Consider the following 20,182-nt stretch of genomic DNA (forward strand, 5'->3'; position numbering starts at 1 on the left):
GTGACCACTGGGGGAGACAGGGGAGATCATCCCCGATTCCCTCCGGTGGTCATCTGGTCAGTTTGGGCACTTTTTGGAAGATTGGCCGTGAAAAAAACAGGACCAACTTTGTGTGGACTAAATGCTCGTCGGGGACGTCTTGCTTCTTTCCATTATCAGGTGCGGAGGTCCATCTGTTAACCACGCCCCGGAACGCCCCTGTCCCGCCTTCGCTACCGTTCGGCCATGCCCCCGAGAATTTCGCCCATCCCCGTGACGGAAAGCAGTTGGGGCCGTCCAAATTCAGCTTTCGATTATACCTGTTTTTGAGACGGACGTCCATCTCCCGATTTGTGTCGGAAGATGGGCGTCCGTCTCTTTCGAAAATAAGCTGGATAGTAACTAGTAGATGACGGCAGAAAAAGACCTGCACGGTCCATCCAGTCTGCCCAACAAGATGAACTCATGTGTATACCTTACTTTGATTTGTATCTGTCTTTTTCAGGGCACAGACTGTATAAGTCTGCCCAGCACTATTCCCCGCCTCCCAACCACCAGTCCTGCCTCCCACCACCGGATCTGGCACAGACCGTATAAGTCTGCCCACCACTATCTTTGCCTCCCAACCACCAACCCCTCTTCCCCCCACCTGCTCCGCCACCCAATTTTGGCTAAGCTTCTGAGGATCCATTCCTTCTGCACAGGATTCCTTTATGCATATCCCATGTTTGAATTCCGTTACCGTTTTCATCTCCACCACCTCCCGCGGGAGGGCATTCCAAGCATCCACCACTATCTCTGTGAAAAAATACTTCCTGACATCTTTTTTGAGTCTGCCCCCCTTCAATCTCATTTCATGTCCTCTCGTTCTACCGCCTTCCCATCTCCGGAAAAGATTTTTTTGCGGATTAATACCTTTCAAGTATTTGAACGTCTGTATCATATCACCCCTGTTCCTCCTGTCCTCCAGGGTATACATGTTATTATTATTATTATTATTATTTATTGCATTTGTACCCCACATTTTCCCACCTATTTGCAGGCTCAATGTGGCTTACAGAGTGTTGTTATGACAAAGTCATGACAGGGAGTTGGATACAGTCAAAGTAATCAGAAGATGGATGATGAGTTAGAAAGGATGGTATTCGATAGGATAGTTTTGATAGGAGGTGATTTGTGTCTTTAAGGGTTCTCTTTGTAGGCTCTTTTGAATAGATGTGTCTTCAGAGATTTGCGAAAGTTGCTTAGATTGTCCATAGTTTTTAGGGCTGGGGGTAACCCATTCCATATCTGTGTACTTCTGTAGGAGAAGGTAGTGGCGTATGCCTGCTTATATTTAAGTTCAGGTCAGCAAGTCTCTCCTCATACGTCTTGGAACGCAAATCCCATACCATTCTCGTAGCTTTCTTTGACAGGGAAAAACACCGGATGCTTCTCCTTTCCTGGGCCTTACTGGAAATGCAAGACTTCCCAGCAGGATTGGGGGCCACAGTGTTCTGGAATTGGAAGGAGGGGGGTTGTATTAGCCTTGGTCAACTGCTTAAAAAGGGAGAGGATTCCTTTCTCACTTTTAACCAAGTCAAGGAGAAGTGGAACATATCGAACCGTCATAAGTTACCTTTTTTAGAGGTGAGACACTATTGGTCTACTCTGAGAACCTGCTGTGGTGATGCATGGGCATATGATGAATTAGACCTTATGCTTCTTCGTGTGCCCACGACATTGAATAAATTAGCTACTTGGTATAGGATCTTGAAAATGAGTGTGCCTAAGGATGGCTTACAGCGTTTACGGCATCAGTGGAACAGGAACCTGTGCTTAGAATACACTTACCCACAGTTTTGCGCATTTTTTTCCAGCCTATATGAAATGGTTAAATCAGCAGACTTGCAGGAAACACAATATAAAATATTACACAGAGTGTACACCTGTAGGGCAAGGGGGGTTGAGATGGGACTCTGATTGTTCGAGTAGGTGTCAGAGTGATAAGGGTTACCCTTCTACACACATTTCTGGAATGTCCTGGCCTCTCCCTCTGGAATGAGGCGTTCTGTTTGATCAACAGGATAGTACTTAAGAATCTAGAGTGGGATTGTGCCATTCTACTTCTGGGAGACCAGACTCTTTTACTCACACAGCACCTCACTCAACCACAAAGAGGCTTTGTGTATGTGTCCGTACTGCTGGTACGGAGGACAACTTTGCAGTTCTGGATGACTTCTGACAAGATGCCGCATGAATGTTGGATTGCGAAAATGAGAGAAGTGGGCAAGCATGAAAAGACCATTTACTCCAAATCCTTTAGCCTAGATAACAAACAGTATGCTTTGCTTTGGATACGATGCCTGGAGTTGTTAGATCTTTAAGGATGGGGAGGGGGTTTATCCCTTTTCTTTTGCATGTTGGACAGGAGCTGGAGGGTGGCTGTTGAGGTTATGGTATGGGTGTATGAGGGGCAGGAATGTATGATTAGGAGTTTGAGGGGTTTCTTTTTCCTTATAAAAAGTCACTGCAGAGTTACTCATTGTTCCAAGTTACACAACAAAGGTATTTCCTGTTAATGTTCTTGTACAGTACTTGCTCTATAAGGACAACTGTAAAACAAATTTTAAAAAACCCCAAAAACATTCTAATTCTAACAGCCATGTTATAAACTAGATGTGGTGCAGAACAGAAGGGTAGTTTAATGGTTAAGGCCCAGGTTCAAATGACATTTCAGCTGTTTGTAAATTTTTTTTTAAATTGTGAGCTGTCCAGGGACAGAAAAATACCTACGGTACCACTTCAATAGTCTTCAGGCTTCTTATACATTCAGGTACGATAGGGATTTTTCTGTCCCTGAAAGGCTTGCCATTTAATTAAAATACACACACACACACACAAAATGAGCTGAAGAGGAATTTGAACTCGGGTCCCTTGGTTGTCAGTCTACTACACTAACCATTAAGCTACACCTCAGACCTGGCCATAGCTCTATAAGCTGTCATAGAGCCTGGTAGCCCTTGCCAGTTTCATAGTAAGGGGAGAGGAAGGGGGACAGCAAGTACTTGGGGATTAAGGAGGTGACTCATCTTCATTCCGGCAGTGGACAGCTGCTGAATACACTTCTGTAAGCTAGATATGCCAAGTACCTACGAAGTCTAAATAACATTGTACATCTTTTTAGACAAGGAGGTCTCTTACCCCTTCTGAGATTAGACTTAGATGTCCATATTTTGGCCGGCTTTCAAGTCCCACCCAAACCACACCCCCTTGCCATACTGCAGTTAGAGACCCATATCCTGGTTTTATAAAACTGAGATTTGGAGGGTCATCCAATATGTCTAAATGACAGTTTTCAGACGTCAAAAGCGAGAATATTGTTTCTAAAACACCCCCACAGTATTCTGTTATGTGTGTAATATGGAGACAAGCCCATGCCCACCTCAGGCTCCAGAACAGTGTGCAGTGCATACATGTGCGTTGTCTCAGCACATATGGAACATGTAACGACACATGTGCACTTATAGAATTGACTTTCACAGTACCTTGAGTATTCTATACATTTTTGGTTCTTGTATCTTGAAAAATATATAGCAGAACTAGAATAGATTCCAAAGTGCTAAAAGGCTAGAATGACTTCATTATGGCTAAAGCGGTTAGGGCAGCGTTTCCCAAACTGCACCACAGCCAACTCTCAGGGGTACTGCTGCAAATCCTGACCTCCCTCCTGCCACCCACAATCCAGCATCGCTCCCTACTTTCCCCTCCTGCAGGTTTGGAATCTGCCGCTTCCTCCTTCTTCCCCCGCTGCTACTGCAGTGTTTGCAGCTTACATTTTCGGGCCGTCCGTGATTCACACGGGCAACTACGGGGACTTCCCTCTGCCATGTCCAGTCCTCGTAACAGGAAGTTGCATCAGAGAGGGCTGGATGCAGCAGAGGGAAGGCCCCGGAGAGCCTGTGCGAATCATGGACTGCCTGAAGATGAAAGCTGCAAGCACTACAGCAGCGGTGGGGGAAGGAGAAGGAAAAGGCAGCGATCCTGGACCTGCAGAAAGGGAGGTAGCGAGCAATGCTGGATTTATTGGAGGAGAAGGGCTGCAGGGAATGGAGAGGTGTGCTGGAGTGAGCGGAGGGGACTGCAGGGAAAGGGAGACATGTGGCCAGAGGGGTGCGGAGACCTATATGGATGGGGGGGGGGTCGGATGGCTGGGGGGGATGGCCATGAAAATTGCTCGGACCCTAAGGGTGCCATGAACTGAAAATGTTTGGGAACCACTGGGTTAGGGCTTGAAGAAGAGAGGACGGGGGGGGGGGGGGGGGGGGGGGGGGGAGGTAGAGATTGATAGAATCATGAGTGGGATGGGAAAAGTTGTTTATCGTTTCAAATGGACTGGGGGATCTTCCACGAAAAAAAACTGGAAGCAGACGTAAGACAAAGTGGAGGAAGCATTTGCTCACTCAACATAGAACTGGTCTGTGGGATTTGTCACCATAGGATGTAGGTCAATGTAATATTGTGTCTGGGTTAAAGCTTTAGCTAAGTTTCTCAAAGCCCAGTCCATTGACAGTTATTAGCAGGCAGAAATGAGGATCAGAGGAAGTGGATCTAAGTGACCTGGACTGGACTCCGTCAGAAACAGGAAGCTAACCCACTTTCACATCTTCTATCAGATCAGACAGTGAACATGACTCAGCATTCACCCTGAGATAGAATAGATTTATTAGCAAGAGGTAATCAGGAAACAGTTTACAAAAATGGAAATCATTTTTCTCTTGAATTTTTTTCTGCAAACAAGATGTAAGTTGAAACATTTTTTTTTAGGGCTTTAAAGAGAAATTTCAAACAGAGCAGCAAGTACTGGTTCCAGCAAAACCTTCTGTCTGATACAAGAGAGAGCATGCCTGCTACTGAGCAGAGAGCCTGTACAATGTAAAAAATACACATCATGTATTCACAGGATTAGCACTAGACTACCAAACACCTCTAGCAGCTGTAGTTTGGCAGAACTACACGGCAGATCATGTGAACATGGCTACTTCTATGGTGGGGTGAACAGAGAACTATCACAAGTTCAACAAAGCAGCAGCATCGCAACAGAAGCTTCAAGTGAGCGGCCAGCGTCTTGCTGCCTTTCCACACCTTCTCAGACCTTGCAGGTCATAGGTGAAGTGTTGGACTAGTCTGGGAAGGTGTACATTTGCCGTGTACGGTGTGCAGAATTATACAGAACCGGGCTTTACTTGCACATATAACATATTTTAAAGATTAAGGGGCCCTTTAACCAAGGTGCGGAACGCATAGCAAATTGGCATTACCGCCCAGCTAGTGCAGGAGCCAGACGGTAATTCTGAGTTCAGCGTGTGCCGAATCCCGGGGTAGAAAATAATTGTCAGTAAACAGCAGCTGGCACGTTCCTCGTGCTTATTGCACAGGTAGCACGTCAGACCTTACCGCTAGGTCAATGGGCGGTAGGTAGTAAGGTCTCAGGCCAAAAATGGATTCATGCTGGTTTCAATTTTACTGTATGTCCATTTTCCGGCCCCTTTTCCTAGACACGGTAAAAATGGCCCGGCGTGAGCTCAAAAGATGTGCTGACATTACCGCAGGCCAATTTCTACTGCGGCTTAGTAAAAGGGCCCCTTTATGCCTTATCTGGCTCTCCACACACCCAGGCACATTAGGTCCACTTTGCCTTTACAAAGCAATCAGCTTTTTTCGTAGCCCCTGAGATTCTCCTCCTCCTCTATATGCCGAGTCCAACTGGTCTTAAAATTCTCAGCTCATGGCAATTAAAGCAGTCAGTCCCTCAGAGAGCAGAGTCAACACATTTCCCTGTATTCTGTTTCCCTTCCCCTTAAACTTTATTCGATATCCCCTTCACAACAGAACATGATGGGGCATTTATTTCCTTCTTTCTCCTGTTCCTTAGTATTTCATTATAAATTTTTAAGTACATAAGTATTGCCATACTGGGACAGACCGAAGGTCTATCAAGTCCAGCATCCTGTTTCCAACAGTGGCCAATACAAGTCACAAATACCTGGCAAGATCCCAAAAAAGTACAAAACATTTTATACTGCTTATCCCAGAAATAAGCAGTGGATTTTCCCAAGTCCATGTTAATAATGGCTTATGGACTTTTCTTTTCTTTCGATATCCCCCTCACAATAGTATATTATGGGACATTGAGGGGTTCTTTTACTAAGCCTCTACCCTCCTCTCCCCGTATGTTCCCACCCTTAACCTCCGCTCTCAGGACAAATCACTCCTATCTGTACCCTTCTCCACCACCGCTAACTCCAGACTCCGCCCCTTCTGCCTCGCAGCACCTTATGCCTGGAACAGACTTCCTGAGCCCATACGCCATGCGCCCTCCCTGCCCATCTTCAAGTCCTTACTCAAGGCCCATCTCTTCTCCCTTGCTTTTGGCGCCTAACCACCTTCCCCATTCCTGTTACCTACACTGACTGCGTAGTCTATTACCGTTAGATTGTAAGCTCTCTTGAGCAGGGACTGTCCCTCCCCGTGTTTAAACTTGTACAGCGCTGCGTAACCCTGGCAGCGCTATAGAAATGCTAAGTAGTAGTAGTAGTAAGCCGTGGCAAAAAGTGTCCTGTGGTAATCTGGGCCTGTGTTTTTGGTGCACTCTGGGCCAGTTTTTACCATGTCTGGGGAAAAGGGCTTTTTTCAATGGGCCGGGAAAAGGGCCTGTGGTAAATTGAAACCAGTACATGCCTATATACGGCCTGAGCCCCTAACGCCATTGATCTAGCGGTAAGGGTTCGCACGCTGCACGTGAAGTGATTGGTTGGCGTTTGCCAATTGCCAATTAATGCCAGAAATGCTGTGTGCGGTAGGAAATGAAAAACTAATTTATCCCGGCACCAAATCCAAAATTACCACTGGGGGGCGCAGTAGCCTGGCGCTAGTCTCATTTTGGCGCATGCTGCATGCGTGTAGAGCCTAACGTGATTTCGTAAAAGGGCTCCTTAGTCCCTTCTTTTCCATAGTATCTCTTTTAAAATTTTATTTTGATATCCCCTTCACAATAGTATATTACAGGGTGTTTATTCCCTTCATTCTCCTTTTCCTTACCCCGCCCCCCGGGCAGCCGTTACTGTAGCTTAATAAAAATGGGAGTTAGTGTCTCCTTTTAAACTTTCTTGGAGGCAGTTCGTGCCAAGTCGATATCTGAATCAAGGTCCCTTGCTTTTATTATGGAATATTAGCCCAAACCTTTATTGTCTGTTTACACCAAGTAAATGTGCGTAAAAGCAGCACCAGACATGCATCTGATACTCTTTTATGAGAAGTGTGTGTTTATGATGGACACAGTCATCGCTCATCCCTTCTCAGCTCATGTATATCCTCCCTTTGCAGATGTGCACTAAAGGGTCCCTTTTACAATGCCTTGGTAGACCACGGCATTCTCGCACACCAAATTGGGACGACCACAGGAGCCCGGCGATAGTTGCCACCCACAGCGTGCGCCAGGCTTATCCTGTGGTAATCGGGCCGTGCCCGCACTGCCCAGCTACTCTCAGGTTAGTGCAGGAGCCTTTACCGTCACCTGTAAGGGTTCCCCCTGGAAATAGCCATGTACCAAACTCTGATGCCCAGTGCGAGCCAATCTGGAACTACTGCTGGGCTACCGCAGGAGCCCGGGGGTAGCTTCCCACCCCTATTTTTGTAGTGCCAGAACTTAAGCCACCAGTAATCGCATAGTGTTCTGTGCTGCCCAATTACCGCTGGGTTAGCGAGGGAGCCCTTACCACGTTGCCATTTCGGTGGGGAGTCCTTACCACCACCCACTCAGATGGCAGTACTGCAAGTGGTTCACTTACCACATGGCCATTTCTGTTTCCCAAAAAGGGGCCTCACCTTGTATCAAAAAGACGTGCTGACGCTAGCGCAGGCCCCCTTTCACCGCAGTTTGCTAAAAAGGCCTTTTCTTTTGCCTTTTACCTGCTGCGGTAAAAAGGGGCCTCAGCTCAGCCTGCAGCAAATCCGTGCACCGATGCCTTCGCAGGCCCCCTTTCAACGCAGATAAAAGGAGCCTTAAGCTACTTATTCCTTAATGAATGTGCATTAGTGACCGTATAGGCATCACGCAACTGCAAGAAAGAATTGTAAACCGCCTTGATGTATCAGTTGGGAAGGCAGTGTAGAAAATTCCAAATAAACTCTTACTAAATGAAATCCTTCTGTCTTTGGTCACAGTTTTATCTCTCTGTCCTCGCCCCAGTCTGTTTTATTGCATTTAAACTGTCACTTAACCTAGGAAGTGGATAGAGGCTAAGTAGAAGATTTTTCAGGCCTTGTGTCCGGGGTATGAATTTACAAGAATTTAAGGGTTGTATTGCTTTGTAAATGAGTAAAATAATGGAAAATAATATTTGTCTTTCTTTGGTGCCTCTTAAAGGATGTAAGACCAGTCCTCAAGGGCTGCTAACAGATCAGGTTTTTGGGATTTCCTAATAAATATGTATCAGGTAGATTGAATACCTATGACCTACATTACATGCAAATCTCTCATGTATATTCATTAGGGAGATCTGGAAAACCTGGTCCTCCTGGTGGTCCTTGAAGTGAAGATCACTGATATCGACAGTCTGGAAAGAACAGGGACTATTGCAAAGAAATTTGCTCAAGAAGTTACCCAGGTTAAGTTCCTAGGCCTGAAAATTGACCTATATACAAAATTCCCCATGCACGTACTTTTAGCCAAAATCGATTTATATGAAAGTTTCCCAAACATGGAAAAATACAGAAACACCCACTTTCTCACACACAGATGAAACAGTAGTAGAGCCAGACTTCAATGGGCCTGGAGGTGGACTGGATGGGCACTGCCCAGGCATTTCCTCTTTGCCCGCTACTCCCCCCTCTCCCCATGAAGCAGTATTAATACCTTGGCTGGCGGGGATGTTTAAGCCCCACCAGATGAAGCTCTCTGGAGCACCCTGAGCAGTCTCAACCCCAGAGCAGTCCGTAGCATGTTTCTAGCCATTGATGCCGGCACCCCGGGGGTGAGCTCAGTTCTACTGGTATCTCGCTCCCCCCACCTCCATGCACGGGGGTGCAAGTTGAACTGAGCATGCGTAGGGCAGGGCTGCCAGCATCGGCAGCTGGAAACATGCTACCGACTGCCCTGGGGTTGAGACAGCTTGGAGGGCTCCAGAGCGGACTCTTCAGCTGACGAGGCTTGGGGAGTCCTCACCAGTTACACTGATGTCTGCTGCTGCTGGTTGGCCTCAACCAAAACCGGATGGGCCCCTGCCCACCCACACTCACCTGTGGCTATGCCACTGAGACAAGAAGAGATGCAGACATGGAAGGGGAGAAGCCTCCCCCCCCACACATACAGAAAATGGAAGACACACAAGACTGTATAATTGGGAGAAGGAAGCCCTTCTCTCTCTCTTGCTCAGATCTCCCTCTCCTTTCTGGGCCTTTGAAAACAGCTTCTGGGCACAGCTGCTGAGGGCTGATGGATGCTCAGGAGCTGAAGAAGGTGGAAGATAAACTCAGATTCCCTCCTCCTAGCTGTGCCTTTTCTCAGGCTTTTCTCTCACTGAACATCAAGATCTCGCACAAGAAAAGGGACCACTGTGTATGATTGTGACAGAGAGAAACTCAGCATCTCTGCAATCAGGCATCAGCTGCATTAATGCATCAGATGTTTAATTTCCCATTCAGAGACCAGCTAGACTCAGCCTTACTTACTTTGCAGGGATATCTGACACACAGTCAGTGTCCAAAGAGTTCTGCTGCTATTTAGTGGCCACCTCCTAGGAAGCAGGAGGGGTCAGAGTTGAGAAGGGCTGTCAGTCATAGAAGCTGAACATCCTCAATAATGAGGAAGCTCCTTCAGGGAGAGGTAATCTGTTTTGAGTTTGACACCCCACTCATTTTGAAATGCTGGTACCTATGTTGTGAGTGAAGACTGGGGTTTTTCTTGCGCTGACTGTGGTTTGTAATGTGTTCACATTTGTCCCTGGTTCCCAGGGACGTAGCCAGACACTCAATTTGGGTGGGTCTGGGCCCAAGATGGGTGGGCAGAAGAACTCCACCTTGTCTCTTCTTCTCTCTCCTGCATGCCATATGGCCTCTCAAACATCCCCCTTCCCCCGCATACCTTTTAAATAGCAGATTTTCACTGTCAGCAAGCAGCAACTAATACACGCTGCTCATGTTGGCCCCACAGCCTTCCCTCTGATGCAACTTCCTGTTTCCGTGCGAGCAGTATGTATCAGTCGCTGCTCATTGCATTACAAGCTCTGCAGGAGGGACAGTTGTTGGGAGTTTTCAGCTGGTGGGGCTTGGGGATCCCTGCCAGCCACATCATAGGTATGTTGCTACTGGGTGGGCCTGAGCTCAAAATGGGTGGGCCTGGGCCCACCATTGGCTACACCACTGCTGGTTCCTAAGCTTGTGGACAGCCATTTCCAATGGCGATAGGTTCTCGCATAGATATGTTCTTCCTCAAGCCCAAGAGTTTCTTCTTCACCCTCAAAGTTGAGCCACTTTCTCCTTGGTCTAGTTCTACTTTGAGGCTGGAAGATTCTTGTCTTGCCTGCACTGGAATTCCTGTGGATCTTTTGCTGTACCCAACCAAGACACTGGGGGTCATTTGTAAAGGCATTTCCACAGATAAAACAATACGTTACTGGCAGAAATTTGCTTTCTATGAAATTGTAGAGGTCTACGCACTCAAACTTATGCCTGTCTATCTGACCAGGGCAGATGTGTTCCTGGGACAGGGTTTGGGCTTATACATACTTTATATAATGTGCTTGCAAAAAGCCCCACGAAATTTGTGCATGGCAATGATCAGTGTAAATGAGTGGGGGTACATTCCCGGACCCCGGGGTAATATTCAGAGGGTAAGTATGCAAATACTTTCCCTTTGAAAATTGCTGTAACTTATGTACACACCTGCCCAATAAATTAGACAGCCTGTTTTAAAATGATCCTCTGATGCTTAGGTGACAAGGCCATCCTGAGTACGATCCTATCCTACCTCTTCCAAGCTGCATTCTGTGGTACCTGATCAGATGGGGCTGTAATTTTTATATCACCAGAAGGATGGATTATTTCTCCAAAAGATGCTTTTCTGGAAGATTTTGCCCAGTGTGTTTTCTTCATCTCACAGCCTGCGATGGAGTAAAATGACAGCTTCTGTCAGCTGAATTTGAAGCTTTGGAGTGACAGAACTCTTCCCCAGTGTACACTGGAAGCTGCGGTTAGGGAGAAGGACCGTTTGTGGGTCCTGATGCCAGAGACCATGAATTTGGGTATGAATTGAATTGGTGACTGTCTACTTATGGGACAGTCCATGGGGGACAGAGAGGCACAATTGCACCTCCTAAGCACTTCAGAATTAGTCTTTTTGAGTTCCATTCAATACATTTGTGAATAACCTGCATATCTTGACATGAGGACATTGTAATACCTTTGTATCACTCCATGGTCCGACCACACCTTGAATATTGTGTTCAATTCTGGTCACCATCTCAAAAAAGATATAGTGGAATTAGAAAAGTTATAGAGACGGGCGTTGAAAATGATAAAAATGATGTTACACTGTACATCCCCTACAAACATGATCTGGCAGAAATCACCACTGAAATCAAACTCAGCCTAAACATCATGAACGCATGGGCAAATGCATTCCAATTAAAACTCAATACAGAAAAAAACACACTGTCTCATCATTTCATCCCAATACAATACATACAAACCCACAAACATTAACACCCCAGGTTACACCCTCCCTATCTCAGACAACCTGAAAATTCTTGGAGTAGCAATTGACCGAAACCTCTCACTAGAGACCAAAGAGAAATCCACCATAAAGAAAATGTTTTTCTCAATGTGGAAACTCAAACGCGTGAGAAACCATTCTTCCCGAGGGAAATATTTCGCAACCTGATACAGTCAATGGTACTAAGCCACGCAGACTACTGCAATGGAATCTATGCGGGATGAAAAGAACACATCAGAAAGAAACTTCAGACCGGCCAAAACACAGCAGCTAGGCTTATATTTGGAAAAACGCGTTTTGACAGCGCCAAACCACTCCGAGAAAAACTGCACTGGCTTCCAATCAAAGAACAAATCGCTTTCAAAATCTGCACGATAGCTCATAAAATTATTTGTGGTGAGGCCCCAGGATACATGACAGACCTCATCGACCTGCCAACCAGAAACACCACAAAATCAGCACGATCATACCTAAACCTCCACTACCCAAGCACCAAAGGACTCAAATATAAATCCACTTACATATCCAGCTTTTCCTACTTAAGCGCACAACTATGGAGCGTTCTGCCAAAAGTAGTAAAAACTACACTCGACCACCTAAATTTCCAAAAAGCACTAAAAACAGACCTGTTCGGAAAAGCATACCCCACCGACCCAACATAAAAAACCTCGATACCTGCGACATAACGTAACCAAAGACCAAAATGGACATATTCAAACTCTCCCTCTCTAAGTTCCCCCAATGTATTTACCATACATTAACCTTATTCTACCACTATATAACCTTGTATTTGCTCATGCCTGTATTTGTTCAACCCGGAACCGGCTAACGCCATTTACGGTACTATGTAAGCCACATTGAGCCTGCAAAAAGGTGGGAAAATGCGGGATACAAATGCAACAAATAAAATAAATAAATAAATAAATAAATAAAGGGGATGGAATGACTTTCCTATGAAGAAAGGCTGAAGCGTCTAGGGCTCTTCAGCTTGGAGAAGAGATGACTGAGGGGAGACATCATAGAGGCCTATAAAATAATGAGAGGAGCAGAAAGGGTAGATGTGAAATGTCTGTTTACACTTTCCAAAAATACTAGGACTAGGGGACATGCAATGAAGCTACAAAGTAGTAAATTTAAAATGAATTGAAGAAAATGTTTCTTCACTCAACGTGTAATTAAACTCTGGAATTCGATGCCAGATACTGTGGTAAAGACAGTTAGCTTAGCAGGGTTTAAAAAAGGTTTGGACGGCTTCCTAAACAAAAAGCCCATAGACCATTATTAAAATGGACTTGGGAGAAAATCCACTGCTTATTTCTAGAGTAAGCAGCATAAAATGTCTTGTACTTATTTGGGATCTTGCCAGGTACTTGTGACCTGATTGGCCACTGTTGTAAACAGGATGCTGGGCTTGATGGACCTTCAGTCTGTCCTAGTACGGCAATACTTATGTTCTTATAAGGAGCAGCTGCACATCATAACAGCTGCACCGGTTACCCTGCACTGTGGCGGGATCAGGAGAGCAATTCGCATATTGCTACTACCCATGGCCTGCGTCACAGCTTTTAAAATGAACCTATCCACTGTCCGGTGAAAATTGACTCAGGAAAAAGCCCCTTCACACATCTGCACTTCCTCTGTCTCTGGATACTTTTCCACTCAGATTTGAAAATGCAAAATCACACGTGTTGTTATAATTCCCCTTCACTAGAAATGAGTCCGCTGAATACATGTAAAAGTACAGCACACGCTTTAACCTACACAGAGGGACAGCGATCTTCAGACAGCCCAATGCCAGGAATAAAACACTGTTTTACTTGTGGAAATAGCTTTGGAGATTGGCTTTCAGGAGAAGGGGCCTCTGCCGTCTACACAGCGAGAAGATGTGTGAACTATTAGAGAAGATGAGTGTTGACACAAAGCTCCGCTGGACACTTAGAGAAGGAACTATAGGCTGTGATCACAACGAAGCCACACACTTCTTCAGGGCTGTTCTATATTAGAAAAGCATATCTGCCTGTATATACAGCAGAGCAGGCTACACACGGCATCCGGGGAGTGTCTGTACAGTGGGACAGAGCTTCATTAGCAAAGCACAACTTTCGGCTATGGAACAAACACTGCTTCGGGAGAACTGTCTGTACATTATGAAAGAGAACCTGCAGTGTGTATAACACTCTGAGACACACAGCTCTAAGAGGGGACCTTGGGTTCTATTCGTAGGGAAGCTTCATACAGACTTTCTTCATCCATCACTGAAGATTTGTCCAGCAAATAATATGTCACCTGAAGAAAAAAAGAGAAAATGAATGTACACAGAATAGGTAAGAAACATCATTTTGTGTAAGACATAGAGGAGCAGTGTGTGGGACAGCAGGGTGGATGGTACAGAGGAACCGTGTGTGGGACAGCAGTGTGAATGGTACAGGGGAACCGTGTGTGGGACAGCAGTGTGAATGGTACAGGGGAGCAGTGTGTGATACGGTAGTGAGAATGGTACACGGGAGCAGAGTGTGGGACAGTAGTGTGAATGGTACAGGGGAGCAGTGTATGGGACAGCAGTGTAGATGGTACAGTGAGAAAGGTACAGGGGAGCAGTGTGTGATACGGTAGTGAGAATGGTACATGGGAGCAGAGTGTGGGACAGTAGTGTGAATGGTACAGGGGAGCAGTGTGTGGGACAGCAGTGTAGATGGTACAGTGAGAAAGGTACAGGGAAGCAGTGTGTGGGACCGCAGTATGAATGTTACATGGGAGCAGTGTGAATGTTGCAGGGAGCAGTGTGTGATACAGGGGAGCAGTGTGTGTAGCAGTATCTGTTGTATACTGCTGCAAAGCTCAAAATATTACCTTTGACTGGTGGTCGATTTTGTAAGAAGTCTGCTGGAACTGACGTATCTCTCTGATGATGTGTGAAATCTGTGAAGGCACAGAATAGAAGACTGTCATTTCCCTTCCGCTAATTAAATGCTTTCAAATGGTTTTTTTTGGCTGCCCATGGGACATGGAGCACTGTGTGGCTGAAAGGTTTATAATGTATCATTCTACTCCAAAGAAAATTAAATAGTAACTTTCAACCAAAAAATGCCGTCAGAAGTTGTCGTCTTAAGGTTATTGTTTTGAATATATGAGTTTCATGATTGTTTGTACAAGGTGATTATGGAAGACAAGAAGTTTGGACTTGATGTGCCACTGTGACATGGAGATATACCCCTGAATTCTTTAAAGGTCAGTACAAATTGCGTGTGTAAATTTGGGTACATGCCATGCTCTTCATGTAGATGTGAACATGCATATGTATTGATTGTAGAACAGACTCTGTTTACACGTGTTCTTTAGTCCATGGTACACTCACACACATTTTGATGGACCTTGAAAATATGAGGCTAATTTTGTACACCTTTTTTATGCATAAAATGCTGTTTGAGCGTTTCCAGACATTGCAGAACACAGCGACTAGGTTGGTCTGTTGAGTTTGAAAATCTGATCATGCAAAAACAAAATTACAGAGCACATCCAAGGACATGGATTACTGAGACCAAGTCAGCACGGCTTTTGTGTGGGGAAATCTTGCCTGACCAATTTCCTTAAATTCTTTGAAGGAGTAAACAAACATGTGGACAAAGGGGAGCCGGTTGATACTGTGTATCTGGATTTTCAAAAGGTGTTTGACAAGGTACCTCATGAAAGGCTACAGAGAAAATTGGAGGGTCATGGGATAGGAGGAAATGTCCTATTGTGGATTAAAAACTGGTTGAAGGATAGGAAACAGAGAGTGGGGTTAAATGGGCAGTATTCACAATGGAGAAGGGTAGTTAGTGGGGTTCCTCAGGGGTCTGTGCTAGGACTGCTGCCTTTTAATATATTTATAAATGATTTAGAGATGGGAGTAACTAGTGAGGTAATTAAATTTGCTGACGACACAAAGTTATTCAAAGTCGTTAACTCGCGACAGGATTGTGAAAAATTACAGAAGGACCTTACGAGACTGGGAGACTGGGCGGCTAAATAGCAGATGACGTTTAATATGAGCAAGTGCAAGGTGATGCATGTGGGAAAAAAGAACCCAAATTATAGCTACGTCATGCAAGGTTCCGCGTTAGGAGTTACAGACCAAGAAAGGGATCTGGGTGTCGTCGTCGATAATACACTGAAACCTTCTGCTCAGTGTGCTGCTGCGGCTAGGAAAGCGAATAGAATGTTGGATATTATTAGGAAAGGTATGGAAAACAGGTGTGAGGATGTTATAATGCCGTTGTATCGCTCCATGGCGCGACTGCACCTTGAGTATTGTGTTCAATTCTGGTCGCTGCATTTCAAGAAAGATATAGTAGAATTGGAAAAGGTGCAGCGAAGGGCGACGAAAATGACAGCGGGCATGGGACGACTTCCCTATGAAGAAAGACTAAGGAGGCTAGGGCTTTTCAGCTTGGAGAAGAGACGGCTGAGGGGAGACATGATAGAGGTATATAAAATAATGAGTGGAGTGGAACAGGTGGATGTGAAGCTTCTGTTCACGCTTTCCAAAAATACTAGGACTAGGGGGCATGCGATGAAACTACAGTGTAGTAAATTTAAAACAAATCGGAGAAACGTTTTCTTAACCCAATGTGTAATTAAACTCTGGAATTTGTTGCCGGAGAACGTGGTAAAGGTGGTTAGCTTGGCAGAGTTTAAAAAGAGGTTAGACGGTTTCCTAAAGGACAAGTCCATAAACCGCTACAAAATGGACTTGGGAAAAATCCACAATTCCGGGAATAACATGTATAGAATGTTTGTACGTTTGGGAAGTTTGCCAGGTGCCCTTGGCCTGGATTGGCTGCTGTCGTGGACAAGATGCTGGGCTCGATGGACCTTTGGTCTTTTCCCAGTGTGGCATTACTTATGTACTTATAACTCCTTTGTTGAAAACATTGCATTGGTTGCCAATAGGGGCTTCCTCGCTTTTTAAGTTGAGCATTTTTCTGTTTTGAATACTTCATGGTTATCTGTTTCCTTTTCCATCAAGAGCAAGACATGATAATGGCTTATTCATGATCTCTCTTCCTTCAGTCTAAACCCATACAAATGTTCAATCTCTCATTCTGCTATCAAGCTGCCAAGTGTTGGAAGTTACTGTCTGTTGTTGAGCTAAGGGTTGAAATTAATTATATGGGGTTCTGAAGGAAATTGGAAGCTTTTATGTTTTATGACTCTTGGAAGTTTGGATTATTGTTTTATAGTGAACTGTTACATCCCGATTATTGATTGGCTTTTTCTTTATTGTTATTCGGTAATTGTAGCATATTGTATTGTATTTTATGAACATAAACGGTCTCTCGCATGTCCTTTCAGAGTAGGCACATTCGGGGAGGCATTTGGACACAGCATGAGTGGCTTTGCGATTTACACATCTACTGCTGGATTCTATATACTGTGCCTTCATTTTCACATGGAAACCGAAGTGTGTTCTATAACAATGTGCTTAACTTAATTGGTTAACTAGTTAATCAGTGCTGTACATGTGCTGCACATAAATTCTAAGCCACATAGTTGAAAATGGGGGGGGGGGGGGGGGGCAATGGGTGGAACGTGGGTGTTTCTAAAACCCATGCATGTTGTGATAGAACACATCCGCTCTGCGCCTAGTTTAGGCGTCAGGATTTACGCCAAGTAAAATGTGGCATAATTTGGTTCTGTGGAGAGTCGCTTGGCGTATTCTACATACCGCATAGAAATTTTAGCCTATTCTATAAAATGTAGGCGTACGTTAGAGAATACGCCTAGGCATATTTTTTTCCCCACGCAGAACTTTCAGGTGCCATATAAGGAATACACATATGCATTAGGCATGATTTCTGAAGGGTTTGTTCTTGTATTTTGTAGATGCCCAGAACATGAGCTTTGGTTCTACAGCCAGCAGGCTGAGAACAAGGGAATCCAGGCTTCAAATTCCACTGCAGCTCCTTGTGATGTTGAGCAAGTTACTGAGCTTTCCATTGCCAAAGGTACAAAGTCGGATTGTGAATAGCTCTGGAGACAGGGAAATACCTTATGCACCTGAATGTAATTCACCTTGAGTTATGGCTGAATAGATATGGAGGGGTGGAGTGTAAATTTAAGGGGCTTCGATGTTAGCTTCAGAACTTAGTACAAGAACAGTACTGGGCAGACTTTTAAGGTCTGTGCCCTGAGAAAGGCAAGGACAAATCAAACTCGGGTATAAAATATCACATTAGTACATAAGTATTGCCATAGTGGGTAAGACCAAAGGTCCATCAAGCCCAGCATCCTGTTTCCAACAGTGGCCAATCCAGGTCACAAATACTTGGCAAGATCTCATGTAAATGAGTTTATCTAGTTGGGCAGACTGGATGGATCTTACAGTTCTTTATCTGCCATCATTTACTATGTTACTATATGTGAACTAACTCCAAAATCCCTGGTCAGAAAATAGTGCCCTGTTGTCCACGTAACCTAGGTGTTCTATTAGAAAATTAGTCCCATCTTTGTATTCTGAATTTTACAATAAAAATATATGTATAGTGCAAAAGCATTTACACCTGCTTAGAGTCACACAGAACTGAGGACTATGCTTGGAAGGAGAGGTGCAGGATGACATTGTGCAACATAGGAGCTAGTTCTGTGGGTGCCAGTGAGTGTTGACCAAGCTCCTTCATTATATCCAGGGAGGGGTCATTTGTATTATAATTGGTACCCTCAATCATTTTGACATATTGCCACCTATGCCCCACAGTTAGACATAAGAACATGGAGTATCCACACTGGGTCAGACCAATGGTCCATCTAGCCATTATCCTGTTTTCAAAGTGGCCAAGCCAGGTCACAAGTACCTGCCAGAAACCCAAATCGTGGCAACATTCCATGCTACAAATCCCAGGGCAAGCAGTTGATTCCCCATGTCTGTTTCAATAGCAGACTATAGACTTTTCCTCCAGGAACTTGACCAAACCTTTTTTTAAACCCAGATACGCTAAATGCTGTTACCACTTCCTTTGGCAAAGAGTTCCAGAGCTATTCGTTGAGAGAAAAAATATTTCCTCCTATTTGTTTTAAAAGTATTTCCATGTAACTTTTTCGAGTGTCCCCTAATCTTTGTACTTTTGGAACAAGTAAAAAATCAATTTACTTCTACTTCTTCTACACCACTCGGGATTTTGTAGACCTCAATCATATCTCCCCTCATCCTTCTCTTTTCCAAGCTGAAGAGCTCTTAGCCTTTCCTCATACGAGAGGAGTTCCATCCCCTTTATCGTTTTGGTCGCTCTTCTTTCAACCTTTTCTAGTTCCGCTATATCTTTTTTTGAGATACGGCAACCAGAACTGAACGCAATACTCAAGGTGAGGTCACATCATGGAGCAATACAGAGGCATTACAGTATTTTAGGTCTTATTCACCATCCCTTTCCTAAGAATTCCTGGCATCCTGTTTGCTGTTTTGCCCGCCGCCACACGCTGAGCAGAAGATTTCAGCGTATTATCTACAACGACACCCAGATCTTTTTCTTGAGCGCTGACCCCCAAGGTGGACCCTAGCATCAGGTAAAGCGAAGATACTTACCTGTAGCAGGTATTCTCCGAGAACAGCAGGCTGATTGTTCTCACATGTGGGTCGATGTCCGCGTCAGCCCAGGAAACGGCAAAATTTTCACCAGCAAAAATAAAAAGTTTTGCCAGAGTCTTCTGGCGCATGGCGGACTGATTTCCCGCCCTTCGCGTGAGCGTTACCGCTCAGTTTAATCAAAAAGCAAATAATAAACAAGCAACAACTCCAAAGGGGAGGTGGGCGGGTTTGTGAGAACAATTAGCCTGCTGTCCTCGGAGAATACCTGCTACAGGTAAGTATCTTCGCTTTCTCCGAGGACAAGCAAGCTGCTTATTCTCACATGTGGGGTATCCCTAGCAACCAGGCTCACTCAAAACAATGAACATTGGTCAATTGGGCCTCTCATCAGTGAGGACATAACAGAGATTGACCTGAAACCATAAACAACTAATTGAGAGTGCAGCCTGGAACTGAACAAAAATGGGTCTAGGGGGCTGGAGTTGGATTCTAAACCCCGAACAGATTCTGCAGCACCGACTGCCCAAACCGACTGTTGCATCGGGTATCCTGCTGAAGGCAGTAGTGAGATGTGAATGTGTGGACTGATGACCACGTTGCAGCCTTGCAAATCTCTTCAATGGAGGCTGACTTAAAGTGAGCCACTGACGCAGCCATGGCTCTAACATTGTGAGCCGTGACATGGCACTCCAGAGTCAGCCCAGCTTGGGCATAAGTGAAGGAAATGCAATCTGCTAGCATTGCCAGAGACTGTGGTAAAAGCAGTTAGCTTAGCGGGGTTTAAAAATATTTGGATGGCTTAAGAAAAGTCCATAAGCCATTATTAAAATGGATGGGGAAAATCCACTGCTTATTTCTGGGATAAGCAGCAGAAAATGTACTGTTTT

At 45.0% G+C, this 20,182-nt stretch overlaps 1 protein-coding gene across 1 annotated transcript in view; it reads right to left on the reverse strand.

The window, feature by feature from the left end:
* Positions 1–13,924: 13,924 nt before the first annotated feature.
* Positions 13,925–20,182, reverse strand: part of RASGRF1 (Ras protein specific guanine nucleotide releasing factor 1) — a 328,543-nt gene continuing 322,285 nt past the window's right edge. Inside the window, exons 27-28 of the mRNA XM_030192898.1 lie at positions 14,582–14,650; positions 13,925–14,017 (exon numbers count right to left, since the gene is read on the reverse strand). Coding sequence (XP_030048758.1) covers positions 13,925–14,017; positions 14,582–14,650 — 162 coding nt within the window. The remainder of the gene's footprint in view (positions 14,018–14,581; positions 14,651–20,182) is intronic.

This window comes from Microcaecilia unicolor, chromosome 1 (assembly GCF_901765095.1).
Source record: "Microcaecilia unicolor chromosome 1, aMicUni1.1, whole genome shotgun sequence".
NCBI classification, from domain to species: Eukaryota; Metazoa; Chordata; class Amphibia; order Gymnophiona; family Siphonopidae; genus Microcaecilia; species Microcaecilia unicolor.